Source organism: Daldinia vernicosa (assembly GCF_022497035.1).
Source record: "Daldinia vernicosa strain CBS 139.73 unplaced genomic scaffold F5Y00scaffold_6, whole genome shotgun sequence".
Lineage (NCBI taxonomy): Eukaryota > Fungi > Ascomycota > Sordariomycetes > Xylariales > Hypoxylaceae > Daldinia > Daldinia vernicosa.
In genome coordinates, this window is record NW_025953922.1 from 33,631 (window position 1) to 51,123 (window position 17,493).

A 17,493-nucleotide genomic window follows, 5' to 3' on the forward strand; every position below is an offset into this window, starting at 1 on the left:
TCCGAATATTTTTCTTCAGGACGAGTACCGAGAAACTCGGGTCTTCGGTTTTTGATCTTCACGCCTCCTCACCTCCTTTTTATTAATATGTCGGCTCGTCGGCTTATTCGTTCCCATTTACGAGGTATCGCTGTTGACATCACGTCACCATCTGATAGATAACTCCTTGGTGTTGGACCAGAATCCTGCACTAGGAATCCAATGTGGGTAAAGCACGAAAGGGTCTTACATATCCCCTTCGTTTTAAAGGCTTCATATTCCACATAAGCTAGCGGATAGTTTTGATGGGGCACGAGGTGATGTCTAGGTAACCCATTCTACCCGTCCAGTCTAGGCGATTTTCATATCTCCGCTGACGCCAAAGTTGTTACCCTTATCATTGGTCATGATTCGCTGTCATGGTCAATCTTGTTAAGGAAATCCAATTGCTTCTGATAACGCCCAGGCTGCGTCAAATATCTCTGCGTTGAACACATCCGCGGGGATTTCCTCGACTGACTTATGCATCTCCTCGCTTCAAATATCCCCAGATCCGATAGCTAACTTAGGGTGCTTGAGGCACTCCTATCTGCAGTGCCGCATAGTGTGTAAGCCACTTATAGGTTCTGACGATATATCATTACTATAATTTTATTGTCACGGTTTCTAGCCGGCCCGTCTCCGAGGCGGTTGTCTGCATATCAATGGATGGCAAAAAGTCGGAGTTGCTCTCTTGCGCCCCTAATCGCGAACCGGGGACAGAAATCCTTGATCAAGTAGTCGATCTGGTGGACCGATGGTCAGTTACTCTAGTCCGTAATTATGGACACGATGCCTCAAAATGGAGATGCGTATTTTCACCCGATGTTATTGCTCTTTACTTATTTTCGTACTGCTCTTTATTCGCGAAATTTAATCCTTTCTATCCCTATTGTATATGTTTACTCCTAGTTTTAAGTGTCGAGTCATATTACCCCCTTTCTCGGAATTTTGGAAGCCCAGTGTAGGAATATCTTGTCTTACGTGGGAGCTTTGCATGCATGATGACATATATCCTATAACCAACACCAGCGTGCTAATATCTCTGTGTTAACCCCAACTCACATTTCATCACGTACAATGGAATTTTTTAATATACCTGTCGAGAGCCAGCGACCATCTGCAGCGCATCTACTTCGATATCCTCCATCTCCACCGGCCACGCAAAGTAGCTCGAGAAGAGAATCAACTACCAGTAGTGATTTTGAGATCCAGACGCTGCCACACAATGTCGACGAATCGAAACCTGAAATTTCTCGAATATACCCCCTCCCGCCGCGAAGTAAATCTGATAATTACGTGTTGGCGGAGGATCTCAGGACTCCAGATCGCCATGTTGTTAGAGATTCTCGGTTAATCCGCCTTACAGGCGTCCATCCCTTCAATGTCGAGGCGCCATTAAGTGAGCTCTTCAACGAGGGTTTTATAACAACGAAAGATCTCCATTACGTCCGCAACCATGGAGCGGTGCCTCGAGTAGAAGACTCGGAGATGATGGACTGGGAGTTTACGATAGAGGGCATGGTGGAAGCTCCTATTAGAATGAGTCTTGCACAGCTTATTCGAAAATACGAGCAAGTAACCTACCCGGTTACTCTTGTATGCGCAGGCAACCGGAGAAAGGAGCAGAATATAGTAAGGAAAACAAAAGGATTCTCTTGGGGAGCGGCGGGCTTATCGACAGCGCTATGGACTGGGGTTGTGATCGGCGATTTACTAAAAGCAGCAAGACCAAAGCGCGGAGCGAAGTACGTATGCTTCGAAGGAGCTGATAAGTTGCCCAATGGCTACTATGGGACATGTGTCAAAATGAATTGGGCTATGGATCCTAACCGTGGGATCATGGTTGCCCATAAGATGAATGGCGAACCGCTTCCTCCTGACCATGGGAAACCTCTTCGGGTCATTGTTCCAGGACAGATCGGAGGTCGAAGTGTGAAGTGGTTAAAGAGGATCATCGTCACAGCGGCGCCTAGTGATAATTGGTATCATATCTATGATAATAGAGTGTTACCCACAATGATCACCCCTGAGATGAGTGCTGACATGCCGGACGCTTGGAGAGACGAACGTTATGCTATCTACGATCTAAACACAAATAGTGCCACTTGTTATCCAGAACATGAAGAAAAGCTGTCATTAACGGGGAACGTTCAAAGCTACCGAGTCCGCGGCTATGCTTACGCCGGAGGGGGAAAGAGAGTTACCAGAGTCGAAATAACCCTCGACAAGGGAAAATCTTGGATGCTTGCTAATATTTCGTACCCCGAAGATGAATACCGACTTGCGCCTGAGGGGGAAGAGCTATTTGGTGGGCGACTGGACATGTCCTGGAGAGAAGCCTGCTTCTGTTGGTGTTTTTGGTACTTGGATATTCCAGTATCGCAACTGCAGACAGCGGATGATATTCTGGTACGAGCAATGGACGAATCTATGATGGTGCAACCGCGGGACATGTACTGGAGCGTTTTGGGCATGATGAATAACCCATGGTTTCGAGTCGTTATACATAAGGAAGGCCATTCGCTGCGATTTGAGCACCCAACACAGCCGGCGTTAATTCCGGGTGGTTGGATGGAACGAGTTAAGAAGAACGGAGGAAATCTTTCTAATGGATACTGGGGAGAAATGATATCTGGCGAGGAAGAGAGTGCCGCCGAAGAAGAGCAGGTTAACGATATTTGCATGACTAATAAGGATATAACCCGAATAATCAGTATCGACGAGCTGAAGAAACATGATGGCGAAAACGAGCCATGGTTTGTGGTTAACGGACAAGTTTACGATGGGGCTAAATTCCTGGAAGGGCATCCCGGAGGGGCGGCTTCGATTATTGGTGCCGCTGGACAGGATGCTAGCGAAGAGTTTCTTGCCATTCGTAAGTCCGCAAGCTCTTATTACGATTAAGGATTGAGCTTATATATCAATAGACAGCGAGAATGCCAAGGCGATGCTTGTGGATTATCACATTGGCGCACTCGATGAGACTTCGCGAGCTGCCCTAGCAGATGGAGACGCAATCACTGAGACAGCATCAGCACTACGAGCAACATTCTTACAATCTAAAACATGGACAAAGGCTATCCTATGTGCTAAAACGAAGATATCAAACGATACTAAGATCTTTACCTTTGATCTTGAGCACGTTAACCAAACTTCCGGCCTTCCTATAGGCCAGCACTTGATGATGCGATTGCGCGACCCGGTTACACGTGAGGCTATCATACGATCATACACACCTATTTCAGAGACAACGGAGAAAGGAAAGCTACACGTTCTCATCAAGATTTATTACGACACACAGGGAAGAAAAGGCGGCAAAATGACACAGGCGCTAGACACAATCCCTATTGGTCACTTTGTCGACTTTAAAGGCCCGGTAGGAAAATTTGAATACCTCGGCCGGGGCATATGTTCGATTCAGGGGCAACAACGGAAGGTCAAGCGGTTTTTCATGATCTGCGGCGGGTCTGGAATCACACCGATATTCCAAGTCCTCCGCGCCGTGTTAATGGATCGGGAGGATCCTACTACGTGCCTAGTCATCGACGGCAACCGTATCGAACAAGATATCCTCTGCAAGACTGACATTGACAATATGGTCATCGGCAACAACTCCAAGTGCCGCTTGTTATATACGCTTAGTCAGCCCGGGCCATCGTGGGCTGGCCTCAGGGGCCGGATAGATAAAGAGCTCCTCGAGAGGGAAATAGGCTCTTGTAAGAGCACCAATGACGAGGACTTAGTACTCATCTGCGGACCCGAACCACTTGAGAAGAGTGTCCACTCTATCTTAAAGGATTTGGGCTGGAAGGATAAGGATGTACTGTTCTTCTAAACGCCTTATAATGTGTATATAAACATACTTCATATATATATTCTCATGCCTTTAGAATGTTCCTTCGGTGTAAGTTTTGGACGATGACGCATGTTACTATACGATGGAATCGAACAATATTACGGAGTGTTGTCGACGTCAAGGCATAAAGAAAATTGACGCCTTTATATACGATGAAGTATTAGGTGTTTGAGGTGTATAGGCTTAGAGCCTATGTGCAATATCTACCTTTTTTATACATGCCCTACTACTGCATATCGAAACCGAGTTGGAATTCTTATATGTAATAATCGTCGACGAGCAAGTGGATTGCATGGCCACACCACATGTACGACGCTGCTGGGTCGTTCTAATATTAGCTAGCCCGACTTTATGTTGACCGATATTGCTTGGTTGGATGCCAATACTCATCATGTAAAAGAGATAACCGCCATCTTGCATTGCATCAAATGGGTCCAGATACAGTAGGGATCCAATGGGGGTATTTTTTACTGCACAACTTCAGAAATGGGCTTAAGGTTGCTCTTTTGGATATGAGACAACCCACGTACAATACCCAAGGTACCTAGGTATATTAAAACCACTGTATTAAAACGTCCATGCTTCAACTAAATATGCACCTAGTGTAGGTACCTATTGTACCTAGATATACCTAAATGTGTACATACAGCACCTAGCCACGTTTAGCCCAGGTTTATCCGGCCCCATAATTTAACGTTCAGTACCTTATACCAACCTACGTACCTAACCTAAAATCATGTACCTTTTCAGTGCTGCAGGCAGCTCAGAATTACAATGGGCACGGCACGATCCACATCGAAATCGTCACTATTACAAAGTAACGCGCAGCCTCAGCTTTCCTCGAACTAACCCAACTACCACTTTTACCACTTCTACCACCGATCGAGTCTCTCTGCTCAATCTATCCAGCTGTCTTATCCACCAACACCTTGGTTTTGTGGAACCACTTCTACATTTTCTACCTGGTTCAACAAAGAGTTTACAACTCACTGTTTTTAACGCAAACTATTTTCTTCCTACGCAACAACTTTAGAACCCTTTGTCACGACCGTGCACAGGCACCTTGGGTATAATCTTATTTAATGGCTACCAACAAACGCAGTCCGACACCAGATCAACCTTCTCTTGAAGATCCGGACACAGCCGCCGCACGCAAGGAATTGAGACAAACGGTAATCTCTGACAAACCCGACTTATCTATCATGTCCGCCGCCAAAGTTGACCCCGCGCCCAACGCCGCCACGAGCGGTGATAAGCCATCGGACAAAGATGCCGCACCCGATCGCGAGTCTCTTGAGCTTCGTAACAATAGCTTAAGAAACCAGGTGTCGTCCCCAAAGAAAAAGCGGGCGCGCGATGAGGTAGACAACCCGAATGATACCTCCTCAGAAGGCGATGTATCTCCTATCGGCGCTGAATCGGCCATTACTGAGCCCGAGAAGAAACGTCCTCGCGACGTCTCGAGCGAATATAAAGTAAAAGCGGATGCGCTTACTGTAAGAGTATCTGGACTAATTTGGTATTCGAATCTCCTACTGATCATCAACAGGCTCCATCCGATTCCAACGACGGCCCTGAAGCTAAGACGAATGCCAAGAACGACACGCCAAGTACTGAGAAGCAGGCGGCGGCAAAGGAAAATATCGATGCTGAGAAGGGAAAAATTACAAGCACAACATCTAGCTCAGCTTTTAGCAGCTCTGGAATCGCAGGATTCGCTTCTCAAACATCGCCATTTTTACAGCCCGGCTCCAAGCCCTTATCTTCTTTCGCTAGTCCATCTGGCTCACAGTCACCATTTGGCGCTGCTGCCACAACATCTACAACATCTATATTCGGCAGTTCCAGCTTGTCTAACGGTACCTCTCCTTTTGGTCAAGTAGGAGGAGCGGCGAAGCCTTTCGGCAGTACCGTCTTCGGCGGAACATTTGGCGGCAAGTTTGGCGAATCAAAGTTCACTAGCTTTGGTAAGCCCGGTGAATCATTTAAGAGCAGCAAACCGGCTAAGCCATTCGGAGCACCCGTGAGCGAGGAGGAAGACAATAATGGAGAGGATGGCGGCAACTCTGAAGATGAGAACAGGGCTGATAACGAAGATAAAGAAGCTCAAGAAGAGAAGACTGCGACGGATGACAAGAAGAAGCCAAAGCTTCAGCGAGGTGAGTTATCGGACGTCGCCATATAATTTAGCATAGAGCTGACGAACCATATAGTGGTCATAGACGATGGTGAGGCTGGTGAAGCTACCATCCTGCAAGTTCGTGCCAAGATCTTCCATCTCGACAAAGCTAGTTCCTCCTGGAAAGAACGGGGCGCTGGAAACCTGAAGATCAACGTGCCTCTAGCTTGCGTCGACATTGACGAAGATACCGGTGCAGCTATTCCTGGATCCTTTGATGCATCTGCTCTAGACAGTGCCGATGCCAAGGTCGTTCGTTTGATCATGCGGCAAGATTCTACCCACCGTGTGATTCTTAACACTGTCATAATTCCGGCCATGCATTTCCAGGAGAAGTCTACAGCTAAGGCAACTCACGTACTCTTCACGGCTATAGAAGATGAGGGCGCTGTTAGCGTTCAAGTAAAGGTACATGTCCTAAGGCGTATAAGATGCACTAAAGTACTAACTATCTTATAGATGAACACGGCGAATGCTAAGAGCTTCCTAAACGAGGTCGGAAAGATACAGCGTGAACTTCAATCAGTTTAGGCAGCTGATGGAACCAATGGTACTCCGACTTCAGTTGCCAACACGTCTGGTTCTAAGAATGACAAAGCAGAGAATCTTAATGCTGATGCAGAGAAACACTTGGGCGACGGAAAGAAGAATAATGAAGGGATTGATGATGTGGCTCCCATGCCGGAGCGGGGGCTACCACGCGCCGAATCTGATGATGGTTCTAATGATCATTTACCCTGGCCAACCCTAAAGGAATCGAGCTGGGAAGGGTCCGATGAGGAGGTTTCTAGCAGCTTGGGTCTAGAGAGTGGGCCTTCATCCGAGGCTTCAATTAAGCGCAAAGTCGCAGAGTCGGATGGCCCTATGACGCGAGGTAGGAAGAAGAGAGTCGATGCGTCCTCGTTTTTCGAGAAGCGGTCCTAGATGTGTGATGCATACCACGAAGCGTTTAGAGATGGTAAGGGAGTTTTGCATTAAGCATTTTCAGGAGAGGCATGGGTATCGGTACTCTGGAAGAATTGCACGCTTATGAGGCATAGATGAACAACGGTGGCACGGATATTTGTCGGCGGCAATTCTGTGATAATAGAGCTCATACCCATAAATGCTGGCACCATTCCGTTACGCGAAACGCTCTGTGGAATAACCGTTTGCGGCATCGCGTTGGATTAATCTCTATCAAGTAGTTAATTTTCATGAATAGAAACTTTTATCAAATGATTCCTATTCTTATGGGCGTTGGGAAGGACTAAGGAGTTACGTAGTACTTGGACTAACTGCCTAGGTACCTAGGTAACCATAACTCTTTTTTAACTAACTCTCTTATACGTAAGAATGTTTTGGATAAGACCTTAGACTAGATTTCGATCTTTATTATTTGTATACACCTAACCTCTTAAGCCTCCTTTCTAGGAGGTAGTTGGGGGAGGTTATTTGGGTACTTACCCAAGGTACCTGGGTATATTACCCAAGATTTACATCATTAAAAGTACCTAAGACACTTCGATAAAGCCAAGTGGTCACGTGCTTCCGTCCGCATTTCGCGCCACAAGATGCGCGACCAGTTCGACCTGCCAGTCTAACTACGTCAACGTAAAGCGCGTATATTAGGACTAAGGGTCTTCTAACTTAGGTAAGCATAATTTCCCTCATACATCTTGATTACGGATGAGATGTCTGCTCTTAAGGCAGCTACGGTTTCGAATAGAATCATTAAACGGAAGAGGAAGAGGCAACCATCCGAAGAAGGCAGAGACGATTTCTTAGAGGATTCGGAAGAGACCCTTAAGGAATTAAACACCGAGAAATCGAGAAAGAACGCAACGCCTCAACGCAAGAAGAAGGCAAATACGGATGTTGAGTGCCAAATTGAATGGCCGCAGGTATTCAAGGATTTGGACAAGACTCATAGGGCTTTGAACCTAGTCTTCACCTTCTGCTCTACACGCAAGCACATTGCGACAACTTTTGATACTATTCGGTCCTCAGTGGAGTCCAATACGAAGCGGGAGTTGACAGTCGAGGATGTCGCGGCTATCGTGGCACTGCGACCGGAAGGTATCAATTTTGCCTACGTGGATGAGATAATGTTGCATACCGACATCAAGGGAGCTGAAAGAGACTCTACGTTTAAGACTGGTAAATCAAGGAATATCACAGTTCAAGGTCCTGCCCCGGATGCCTCCGTTGGCGGATTTACTGGTTTAGACGAACTTGGTAGTCGACATCCCGATGATTTGCCATCAAGTGGTCAAGAGGTTCTTTACTTTGAGTTTATTGACGGTGACCTCAAGAGACAGGTCCAGAGCAAAAAGACAGGGGAACCCATAAATCCGAATAGGAGGCTTCGGGACGAGGACTTGAAAATGCCAGTTTACAGCCAGAAACAACTGACAACTCTGATTGAGAAGCGTAATCAAAAATTCGCGAATGCCGTGAGTTCCTTTATAAACAGCTGCGTAGAAGAAAATCTGGATCCAGAGGTAATGATTCGCCAAGAAGCAGAAGCATATATCCCGATTCCTACTCTGTCAGAAATCACTACCCCTCAGCCAGAACCTAGCACTATACCCGCATCGATACCCAAGGAGAGGAAGAGCATTCCTGAAATCATACAAGAAATCAAAGACAGTCCGTGGTATACTGGTCAAATTGTGCCGGATGGACACCGCGTGTTTGACGCTCAGGATCCCGTTTTCGGGGAGCTTGATTTTCTACTGAGTCAGGATATGGTGAATGCTCTATACAATGCGAAAGGAATCACCCAGTTCTATGCTCACCAGACTGAAGCGATCAATAATCTTCACGCGGGCCGTCATGTTGTCGTCGCAACCTCGACAAGCTCAGGGAAGTCCCTCATATACCAGCTTCCTGTCCTACACGCGTTGGAACAGGACCCCAATACTCGAGCTATATACATCTTTCCAACGAAGGCATTAGCTCAGGATCAGAAAAAAAGCTTAAAAGAGATGCTTGCGTACTTTACGAGGCTGGAAAATACCCTCGTTGAGACGTTTGACGGAGATACCCCGATGCACGATAGAAATCAAATACGTGACGAGGCACGGGTCATCTTTACTAATCCGGACATGCTTCACCTTACGATTCTCCCTCAAGAAGATAGATGGCGAACTTTTCTAAAGTACTTACGCTATGTTGTCGGTAGGTAAACTCCTAATCAAGAAAATGTATTTGCACGACTAATTCTCGGATAGTTGACGAATTGCACTACTATAATGGCTTGATGGGCTCGCATGTTGCATTCATCATGAGGCGGCTTCGACGCATATGTGCCGCTGTCGGCAACCGAAAGGTTAAGTTCGTATCGTGCTCTGCTACCGTGGCAAATCCGCGAGAGCATTTTAAGACCATCTTTGGAATTGATGATGTACATTTAGTTGATTTCGACGGGTCGCCATCTGGGCGCAAAGAGTTTCTCTGCTGGAACACGCCTTATAAGGACCCCGGCGATCCAACTAGCGGGCGCGGAAATGCCATAGCCGAATGCGCTCGCTTATTCTGCCAGCTCATCCTACGCGGCGTTCGTGTGATAGCGTTCTGCCGCGTGAGAAAGCAATGCGAAGAGCTAGTGAATGCTGCCAGATACGAATTAGAATCATTGGGTCGGCCAGAATGCATGGCACGTGTTATGGGTTACCGAGGTGGATACACGGCACAAGACCGTCGACAGATTGAGAGCGAAATGTTCGAGGGCAAGCTCATGGGAATCATTGCTACTACTGCCTTGGAACTAGGTGTCGATATTGGTACCTTAGACTGTGTCATTACACTAGGATTCCCATACACGATTTCAAATCTGAGGCAGCAGAGTGGGAGAGCTGGTAGGAGAAACAAAGATTCTCTGTCTGTGCTGGTGGGTGATTGCTTCCCAACCGATCAGCACTACATGCAGAATCCCGATGAACTTTTCACGAAGCCCAACTGCGAACTTCAAGTTGATTTAAGCAACATGCTTGTCTTGGAGGGTCATTTACAGTGCGCAGCATATGAGATGCCGATCAAGCCCGTCGACGATGCTATCTATTTTGCGAAAGACCTGGCGAAGATCGCAGAAGAGCGCCTTATTAAAGACGAGCTCGGGTACTACCATTGCCATGACAGATTTAGACCGATGCCATCAAGGTTTGTTGCGATTAGAGATACCGAGGAGGATCATTTCGCAATAGTTGATATATCACATGGGAGGAACGTGGTACTTGAGGAATTAGAAGCATCGAGGGCCTTCTTTACTATATATGATGGCGCGATATTTTTACATCAGGGCAACTCGTACCTGGTACGCGATTTCCAACCAGATAGAAAGATTGCCAAGGTAGAAAAGGTCAAGGTGGAATGGACCACGGAACAGCGAGACTTCACCGACGTGGACCCTGTGGAAACAGAGGCGATGCGTAAAATCCCGGGCTCGCTCTCGCGCGCCTTTCACGGCTCAATACGCATTACCCAGAACGTCTTTGGCTACTTCAAAGTAGATAGGAAGCGCCGCATCCTCGACGCCGTACAAGTCGATAACCCTCCCATCATCCGACATAGCAAAGGCATGTGGCTCGACGTTCCGAAGCGTGCCCTCGAGATCCTCGTCGACCGACGTCTCCACGTGGCGGGCGCTATTCACGCTGCCGAGCATGCTATCATGAGCCTGATGCCTAACTTCGTCATAAGCATGCCGGATGACGTCCGGACGGAATGCAAATCGGGGCTAAAGGAGTTCGCGCGGAAGGAAACTTCGCGGAAGAGGCCTGCTCGGCTGACGTTCTACGACGCGAAGGGCGGCGCCAACGGAACCGGCATTAGCACTAAGGCGTTCGAGTTCATCGACATGCTACTCGTACAGGCTCTAGAACGGGTCCAGCACTGCCGTTGTCAGACAGGGTGTCCTGAGTGCGTGTGCTCGGAGTTCTGTAAGGAGGCTAATGAGGTTATGAGTAAGGCTGGTAGCGCGGTTATAATTAAGGCGTTATTAAATATGGAAATCGATGTTGAGGCCCTGCCTATGGGACCGGAGGATACGAGCCCGGTTGGCATCGAGACGGTGGTTTTGGCTAAGCCGGTGCCTTCGAGGGGCCGGAGGTTTGATTACGAGGAAATTAAGATAGAGGAGGATGATCAGGAGGTTGTCGTTGTTGATTAGGCTGAGGGGGCATGTTTTATCATTCCCAATTGTGACATAGGGTGAGCTTTAAATAAATTATCTTTCTAGACAAGAACTGCTATGCTAATATTATATTGACGAGTCTATCGCTGAAGAAATCTGGTCCCCACTGAGAATGTTCTGATCCCTTATCGTCCGTTACTGGAAAACTGGCACTATCTGAGCAGAAAGAAGTAACCAAGACGAAATATAATATGTTACGGCGGGAAGATATCTGTATGACTAGAACAAGTATTTCTATCAGTACCCTTGATGTACTCTCGCGCGTAAATACCTACCTAGGTACCGCATCCATAAGGTGTCCGCACATGGAATCCTTAGGCGCCAGGAATCAAGCCCACCAATTCGGTACACGTTCTACAGCAAATATCTTATCACAGGTACACCACCTGATTTTATTAGAGGGCGCGCCTTTCAACTTTCCAACTCATATGTATTTCGGTATTCCTTTAGGCGTTGTAAAACGTCCACTTTACATACTATCTACAACTATAAACTCCAAGCCGGAACCCGATCGAACCCGGAAAGACAAGCCGTCAAAATGAAGCTTTACGCTTTCCTTTTCGTTTTATTTTCTTCCGTCGTTTTTGCTGCGCCTTGCGCCGAGTTGCACGGGAAAAACTACAACCGCGACCACGACCACGACGTCAAGACAGTTGCTGTGGCCGAGGATCCCGTCGTTGAAGCATGGAACCGAACTGTCGCTGTCGTCGCTCTTCCGCTCCTGGAGAAGCGAGATGATATCGACGACTGGAACCGCGATAATCCAGATAACCGCATCGCTGCTGTATGTGCCGTCGAAAATAAACCTATTCCTTCCCTCTCTCTCCCCCACATCCCCCCCCTTTTTTTTGCCAGCTCCAAAGCGTAGGTAGGTAAATAAGTAATTGCTAACTCGATTATTATTATTATAGTACTACGTATGTCCTCACCCGCGCGTTCTCTTCACCGTGTTCAACGCGAGAGCCGTATACCAGGCCTTCCGGCGCGGCGCTTGGTACATCGCGCACCCGGGCGAGCTTCGGCCGCGCTGGAGCGGTCTCGAGCACCCGCACTCGGTGGTGCGTAGCCCCTCGCCCTCTCCTTTTTTATATTTTTTTCTATTTAAATTTCTTTTTGTAGCTTGTCTCCGGAAACAAGTATCTCCTGTGAAGAGTTACCTACTATACGTCCGGACTCCTAGCGCCTTTTCCTAAACGAAGCAATTACCTACTAACCAACCGGTCGCCACCACAGTGGCTACCAGACTACCGCGCGCAGCGCGTGGACCTAGGCCGCGCCGAGGGCGAGCTCTTCCTGTTCCCTGTGAACCCCACGCCGCTGGGCGAGTGGCCCGGCATCGCGGGCGCGCCCGTCTCCGGACCCCCCGGGGACCACCGCGTCGTGCTCGACGAGCACGGGATGTTTGCCGGGGTGGTGGTGCTGTTTGCGGGCGAGCCGGGGGGCGAGAGGCTCGTGTGGTGCTACCCGATGCTTGAGTACGGCGCGAGAGACGTGGGCGCGACGGCGGAGGGGAATCCGGGCGTGGATGAGGCGTGGCGGGATGGGTTTGATGGGCATTATTTGTTTGCGCCGGATCCGGTGGGGGGGTCGCGGCCGCCGGGGGTTTGATCAGGTATGTCGGTAGCTTCGGCGGGATGATTGCGTGGTAAGGTACTACTATTCTATAGGGGCGACGATTCAGAAAATAAAAAAATAAAAAAAGGAAGGGTGTCTATTATCTACCCCCTACTTATCCACGTTGGCTGTATTCTTTTACGCCGTCCTGACGTTAATCATCTGATCATAATTGCGGAAGGTAGAAATATAAATAAATATGACGATAATTACCTAGTTGCTCATACTCTTTGACCTCCGCTATGCTAATTCCGCCTCGATAAGGCTTTCGGATCCCATCTCGTAGTTATATACATGCACAACTTTAAAGCCGGCCCGCTTCAAAATAGCCTCCCAGCGAGCCTGCGTACGCTCCCCCATGGCGCCAAGCACAAATACTATCTGGTCCATCGAGGTAACGGGCCACGTCGGGTTGCGATCGGGAACAATAATTTCATTCACGAGCAGTTTTGAGTAACCCGATCTTATCGCAGGCCGTAGCTGTTCGAGGATGCGAACGCAGTCGTCGTCGCCCCAGTCGTGGAGCACGGAGTGTAGGTAGTACGCCCGGGCTTCTTTTACGGGCTGAGGAGCGAAGAAGTCGTGAGCTGTGGCTTCGAACACACCCTCGCTGGAAACGGCTGAGATGACCTCGGGGCGGTCCTGTAGGATGAGTTTGCCGGGGAGCGAAGGGTGCTTTTCTTTCAGCTCGAGTAGGTCGTGTCCTAGACCACCGCCGACGTCAACGAGGAGGACGTCGTTGCCCCCGGTATCAGCATCAAAACCTTGGACGAGACGCTCTTCGATCGGGTAAAAGCCTTGATCAACCCACGAAGGTTTCCCGGCGCGGTACGCCGACATGTAGTTGTTGAATTTCTCTCAGTAGGGCGGGTTTTGATCTAGCCATGCGAAGAATGGAAGCTCTGTTTTATGAGCGGCTTGGAAAGGCCCGTCCGTTAGCTTCGTTGGAAGTGCATACTTGATGCTCTTCAAGTACTCGGGTAGACCACGGAACGACGGGCCGGCCACGTCGTATCTGTAAATATTATAAGGACCCGTAAGTAGGTATCCAATAGGGGGGGAAGCCGGATATCGAGCTGATGGGAGACTTTTCCTACGTACGTGTAAATGATGCCGTCTCGATACTTCGGCTCGGTCAGAGCGTTGCTCAGGGGCGTCCCAACGTACTTATCCGCACCCGTCTCGGCAACGACATTCATAGCAGCAAGATGCTTCAAGGTTCGTGCTTTCGCGAGCATCAACAATCTACCTATGCGACGCGACACGAGTACCTAGTTATTATTTCAGGTAACGTACCAATCAGAGTCTCATCGGCACCAGCTTTCGCGGCCAAGTCTTTCCCACTGATATCTACCTCGCCGCTGTCTTTTAAGGATTCAAATATCCCCAAGTCGACCGCCATGCGACAGTGTGCGGCTCTGGCGGGCTATGATGTTCATGCCAGTCAATAATGCAGAGCCTTAGAAAAAGTATCTATCTCGAATAAGTACCCCAGCCCAGCCTATTCGCTGGATAGATTCACTTGGAAGCTCCAAGCTTGAAATCAAGGAATGAGCGAGGTTTAGGAGTTGTTCCCGGGCTCCCGGTTTCTTCTCGGAATACGCGGAGCCGGTTGCCTGAAGTTGGGCGAGAATGGCTTCTGGCGTGGGCGACATAGTGTATTGGGCGTTAGATAACTTATTTCCTTCAAATGGAGGCTATCATTCAAGTAGAAATCTAGGTGGGTAGGTGTAGTTTCTGTTTCTAACATTAATAAGAGTGGTGGGGGTAATGAGGGGAGGATATGACTTATACATGAAAGCGGAGTGCCAAGGTGACATTGAGTCTGTATGTAGTATGATCATTGTATCAATCTAATAGAAGCTGTATTACATAGGAAGTATTCTAACCTAGAGGAGTCTTAAATGTGCGGAGGATGAGAATACATCTTGGCAGAAAGGCGTAAAAAAAGAGTAGCGCATCCTATCAAATAGTTACACTGAAAACACCCTAACTTCTAAGAGTTAGATATAATCTCATACATTTAACGTTAGAAAAGTAATAGAATACATTGCTTGAAACCCCCGAGCATGGCCTATTTGACCATGTATTTTATTTACAACGAGGCTAACACTGGCTGCGCAGAATAGCGGCAAAATAACTGGCGCAGTCTACTAACAATTATGCTGGTAGGTGTGCCATCTTTTTTGACGTTATTCTGCTATATTTCATGATCACTTCCTCAGATTGCAACCGCATAGGACGAGCCATCAAAGCGGCAAACACTCGTTCTTATCCTCCTTATTTGTTCATCACCGTGCTCCCGATCCGATTTAGAACGCCTTGGCCCATTTAGCTGGGCTACAAGTACGAGAAGATCCTCTACATCGAAATGCACATCAAAACCATCTTGGAAACTTCCCCAGTCGGTCCCGAGCTGATGGAAGAAGCCGAAGTCTTCACATTCTTCACCATGGATTAATCTCCCCCTTTCCATGGGCACTGCCTGTCCACAGATATCATAGCGACGCGGATTAACACCACCTCGCTGTCGCACGGCTAATATACAGCCTGGTTCTTGGTTGTCTGTACGCCGGGACCTGCATTTTCTAAATATTATCCAGTCACCATCTCGAGTTCCAGCCGGCAATAGAAAACTTACGGTTTCAAGGTTGGTTGACTTTCGAAACTCTCCAGATGGACATCTCACGAACAACGGCATCTCTACTAACGAACCGTTTCCCTTGATGAACTGCTGTTGACCATTTCCGAACGGAAACAGGAACCCAAGTATACCTCCCATCGACACAATTCGTAGCCCTAGCCAGCGCTTAAACGTACATAATGGTCTACACACGGTGGCAAATGTCTTTGAGCCAACAACCCGGTTTTCTTCTGCCGTTTCGTGCAAATAAGTCATCGGAGAACTGTCTTCAGTATCGTTCAATCGAGGCATAGTTCTTCGTGAGTCTAAGGCCTTCTTCAGGTATGGACAAGCTTCAATATTCAAACACTGAAAAATCCGGCCGGTTAACGGCCAGAGAGTAGTATCCCAATGAAACTCTACCCTCGCGTCTTGGGCTACGGCCCTCAGTGTATCTACGGCTACTTCAAAAAGCGACTTTTTATAATCGACACTTAGGGGGCCGTTTTCATTCCAACCAGTCACTGTGAGGATTCCGTAGATCTTATCCCTTGGATCCTGGCAGCACAAAAACATAGACTGTCCAAGTGCAGTATAAAGACCCAGAGGCGCTACATACTCTGTGCATCCATAGTTCGCGAAGTGAACCCAGCAGATCCTTTCCTCGATGGTCGAAGGAGTCAATTTCTCTTGCGGGGTATTATTATTTCTATATCTCGGAGATGAACGTGTTAAACTAGGGCGAAATGCGCGGAGATAATCCATAGGCACGGAGTCTTCGCCGCAGCAAACGTGGACTTTACGAGCTGCGAACATCTCCTGTAGAATCCAAAGGCGGGTGAAGTACGGTCGGCGTATAAAGGCGTCTTTGGCCCTCTTTGCCCGTCCGAGGACCTGCATAGACACTGAGAGAGCAGACCTAGGATTACCCAACCCTGCCAACCATAGTTGTCCCAGCTTAGAAGGTTTCCGGTTTCCATTAGCGGTGAAGGCAGATTTTAAATAAAAATAATTTCTTCGCACGAAATCAAGGAGGAATTTGCTATTGTCTGCATGTGGCCCGATGCAGGATAGCACACAGGAAGCCAGGCGATATATCTTTCCCATCATTTGTACTTGGTGGCTTTTTTCCTCGTTGTCTGTCTGATTGATACAGATGGCATCTATCCAGTAATAACGATGGCGCCACGCACATAGGTTTCGCAAGTTTCTTTCATGCCATTTGGCTTGGCGTAAGACATACTCACAGCTTCTTCTGACTTTGAGCGGTTGCTTGTTGATAGAGATGTATGTGGTTTGCGAAGGATCCCCCCATGTGTACGAGATGGCGTGGTATGGAGGCAGTTTGCTGAGTGACCAAGTTGACAGACTGCAATGAACGGGTTCGTCACGTTTGGCATGGTGTATTTGTAAGAGGCGAATCTGGTTTCGTGCGTCAGTCATAGGGGTGTGGACGAAGCAGCGTTCTTCCGTAATATTGTCGCCAACTTGAGTATCTCCCATCATGTAACGGAATTGTGACGTTTAGTTCTGGAAACCGGAAGTGATTAGAGCCTTGGACTCAGTAGAATGCTTCAGGGGTAGATACCTAAATTATTCTAGTTATTGGTTCGAGTACCTTATGGAAAAGGAATATTAATGGGTTGATTATCCGGGGGAAACCATGGAGAAAAAGAAGGAAAGCGACAACATCCCCTCGAGTCTGGTTCGAAGCGAGCCAAGCCACTCGTTTGCAGCCAGTGTTCGCAGCCCTATTGGACATTGTAGGTAAAGCCCGTAGCCCTTCGCAACATACCCCGATTCCGACCTAAAACCCGACTGGTAGTTATTATTCGCAAGAAACCGCCTGTCTGAACCGTATTGACTAATATGATTTTCTCCGTCGTGTCTGCTGATTACGTCAACTCCCTTTAAGCACCTTCATCCATCTAGGTAATGTCACAAGATATTATATTCGTATTACTAAAAGCTGGAAATAATCTTATTAAAATATTATGAGTATTTACCTACTGGCACGCCATCTT

General features: G+C 47.9%; 5 protein-coding genes across 5 annotated transcripts; 3 read left to right on the plus strand and 2 right to left on the minus strand.

Annotated features, from left to right (window-relative positions):
- The first annotated feature begins 844 nt into the window (after window positions 1-844).
- Window positions 845-3,990, plus strand: F5Y00DRAFT_226633 (nitrate reductase [NADPH]). The gene is made up of 2 exons (XM_048006368.1): window positions 845-2,896; window positions 2,949-3,990. The coding sequence occupies exons 1-2, from the start codon at window positions 1,099-1,101 to the stop codon at window positions 3,854-3,856; spliced, it is 2,706 nt and encodes a 901-aa protein (XP_047868371.1). The 5' UTR covers window positions 845-1,098; the 3' UTR covers window positions 3,857-3,990.
- Window positions 3,991-4,959: 969 nt separating this feature from the next.
- Window positions 4,960-11,208, plus strand: F5Y00DRAFT_251116 (P-loop containing nucleoside triphosphate hydrolase protein; the record flags this gene model as incomplete). The annotated part of the gene is made up of 8 exons (XM_048009802.1): window positions 4,960-5,373; window positions 5,427-6,036; window positions 6,091-6,464; window positions 6,516-6,581; window positions 6,645-6,952; window positions 7,765-8,491; window positions 8,540-9,218; window positions 9,272-11,208. The coding sequence occupies 8 exons, from the start codon at window positions 4,960-4,962 to the stop codon at window positions 11,206-11,208; spliced, it is 5,115 nt and encodes a 1,704-aa protein (XP_047868372.1).
- Window positions 11,209-11,770: 562 nt separating this feature from the next.
- F5Y00DRAFT_258288 (uncharacterized protein) lies at window positions 11,771-12,840 on the plus strand (the record flags this gene model as incomplete). The annotated part of the gene is made up of 3 exons (XM_048010678.1): window positions 11,771-12,016; window positions 12,144-12,290; window positions 12,466-12,840. The coding sequence occupies 3 exons, from the start codon at window positions 11,771-11,773 to the stop codon at window positions 12,838-12,840; spliced, it is 768 nt and encodes a 255-aa protein (XP_047868373.1).
- A 246-nt stretch (window positions 12,841-13,086) lies between these two features.
- On the minus strand, window positions 13,087-14,501 carry F5Y00DRAFT_258289 (putative O-methyltransferase; the record flags this gene model as incomplete). The annotated part of the gene is made up of 6 exons (XM_048010679.1): window positions 13,087-13,625; window positions 13,654-13,748; window positions 13,805-13,861; window positions 13,948-14,071; window positions 14,143-14,272; window positions 14,337-14,501. The coding sequence occupies 6 exons, from the start codon at window positions 14,499-14,501 to the stop codon at window positions 13,087-13,089; spliced, it is 1,110 nt and encodes a 369-aa protein (XP_047868374.1).
- Window positions 14,502-14,907: 406 nt separating this feature from the next.
- Window positions 14,908-17,126, minus strand: F5Y00DRAFT_173081 (heterokaryon incompatibility protein-domain-containing protein). The gene is made up of 2 exons (XM_048004891.1): window positions 17,058-17,126; window positions 14,908-16,999 (listed from the first exon to the last, which is right to left on the minus strand). The coding sequence occupies exon 2, from the start codon at window positions 16,973-16,975 to the stop codon at window positions 15,068-15,070; it is 1,908 nt and encodes a 635-aa protein (XP_047868375.1). The 5' UTR covers window positions 16,976-16,999; window positions 17,058-17,126; the 3' UTR covers window positions 14,908-15,067.
- Window positions 17,127-17,493: the final 367 nt, after the last annotated feature.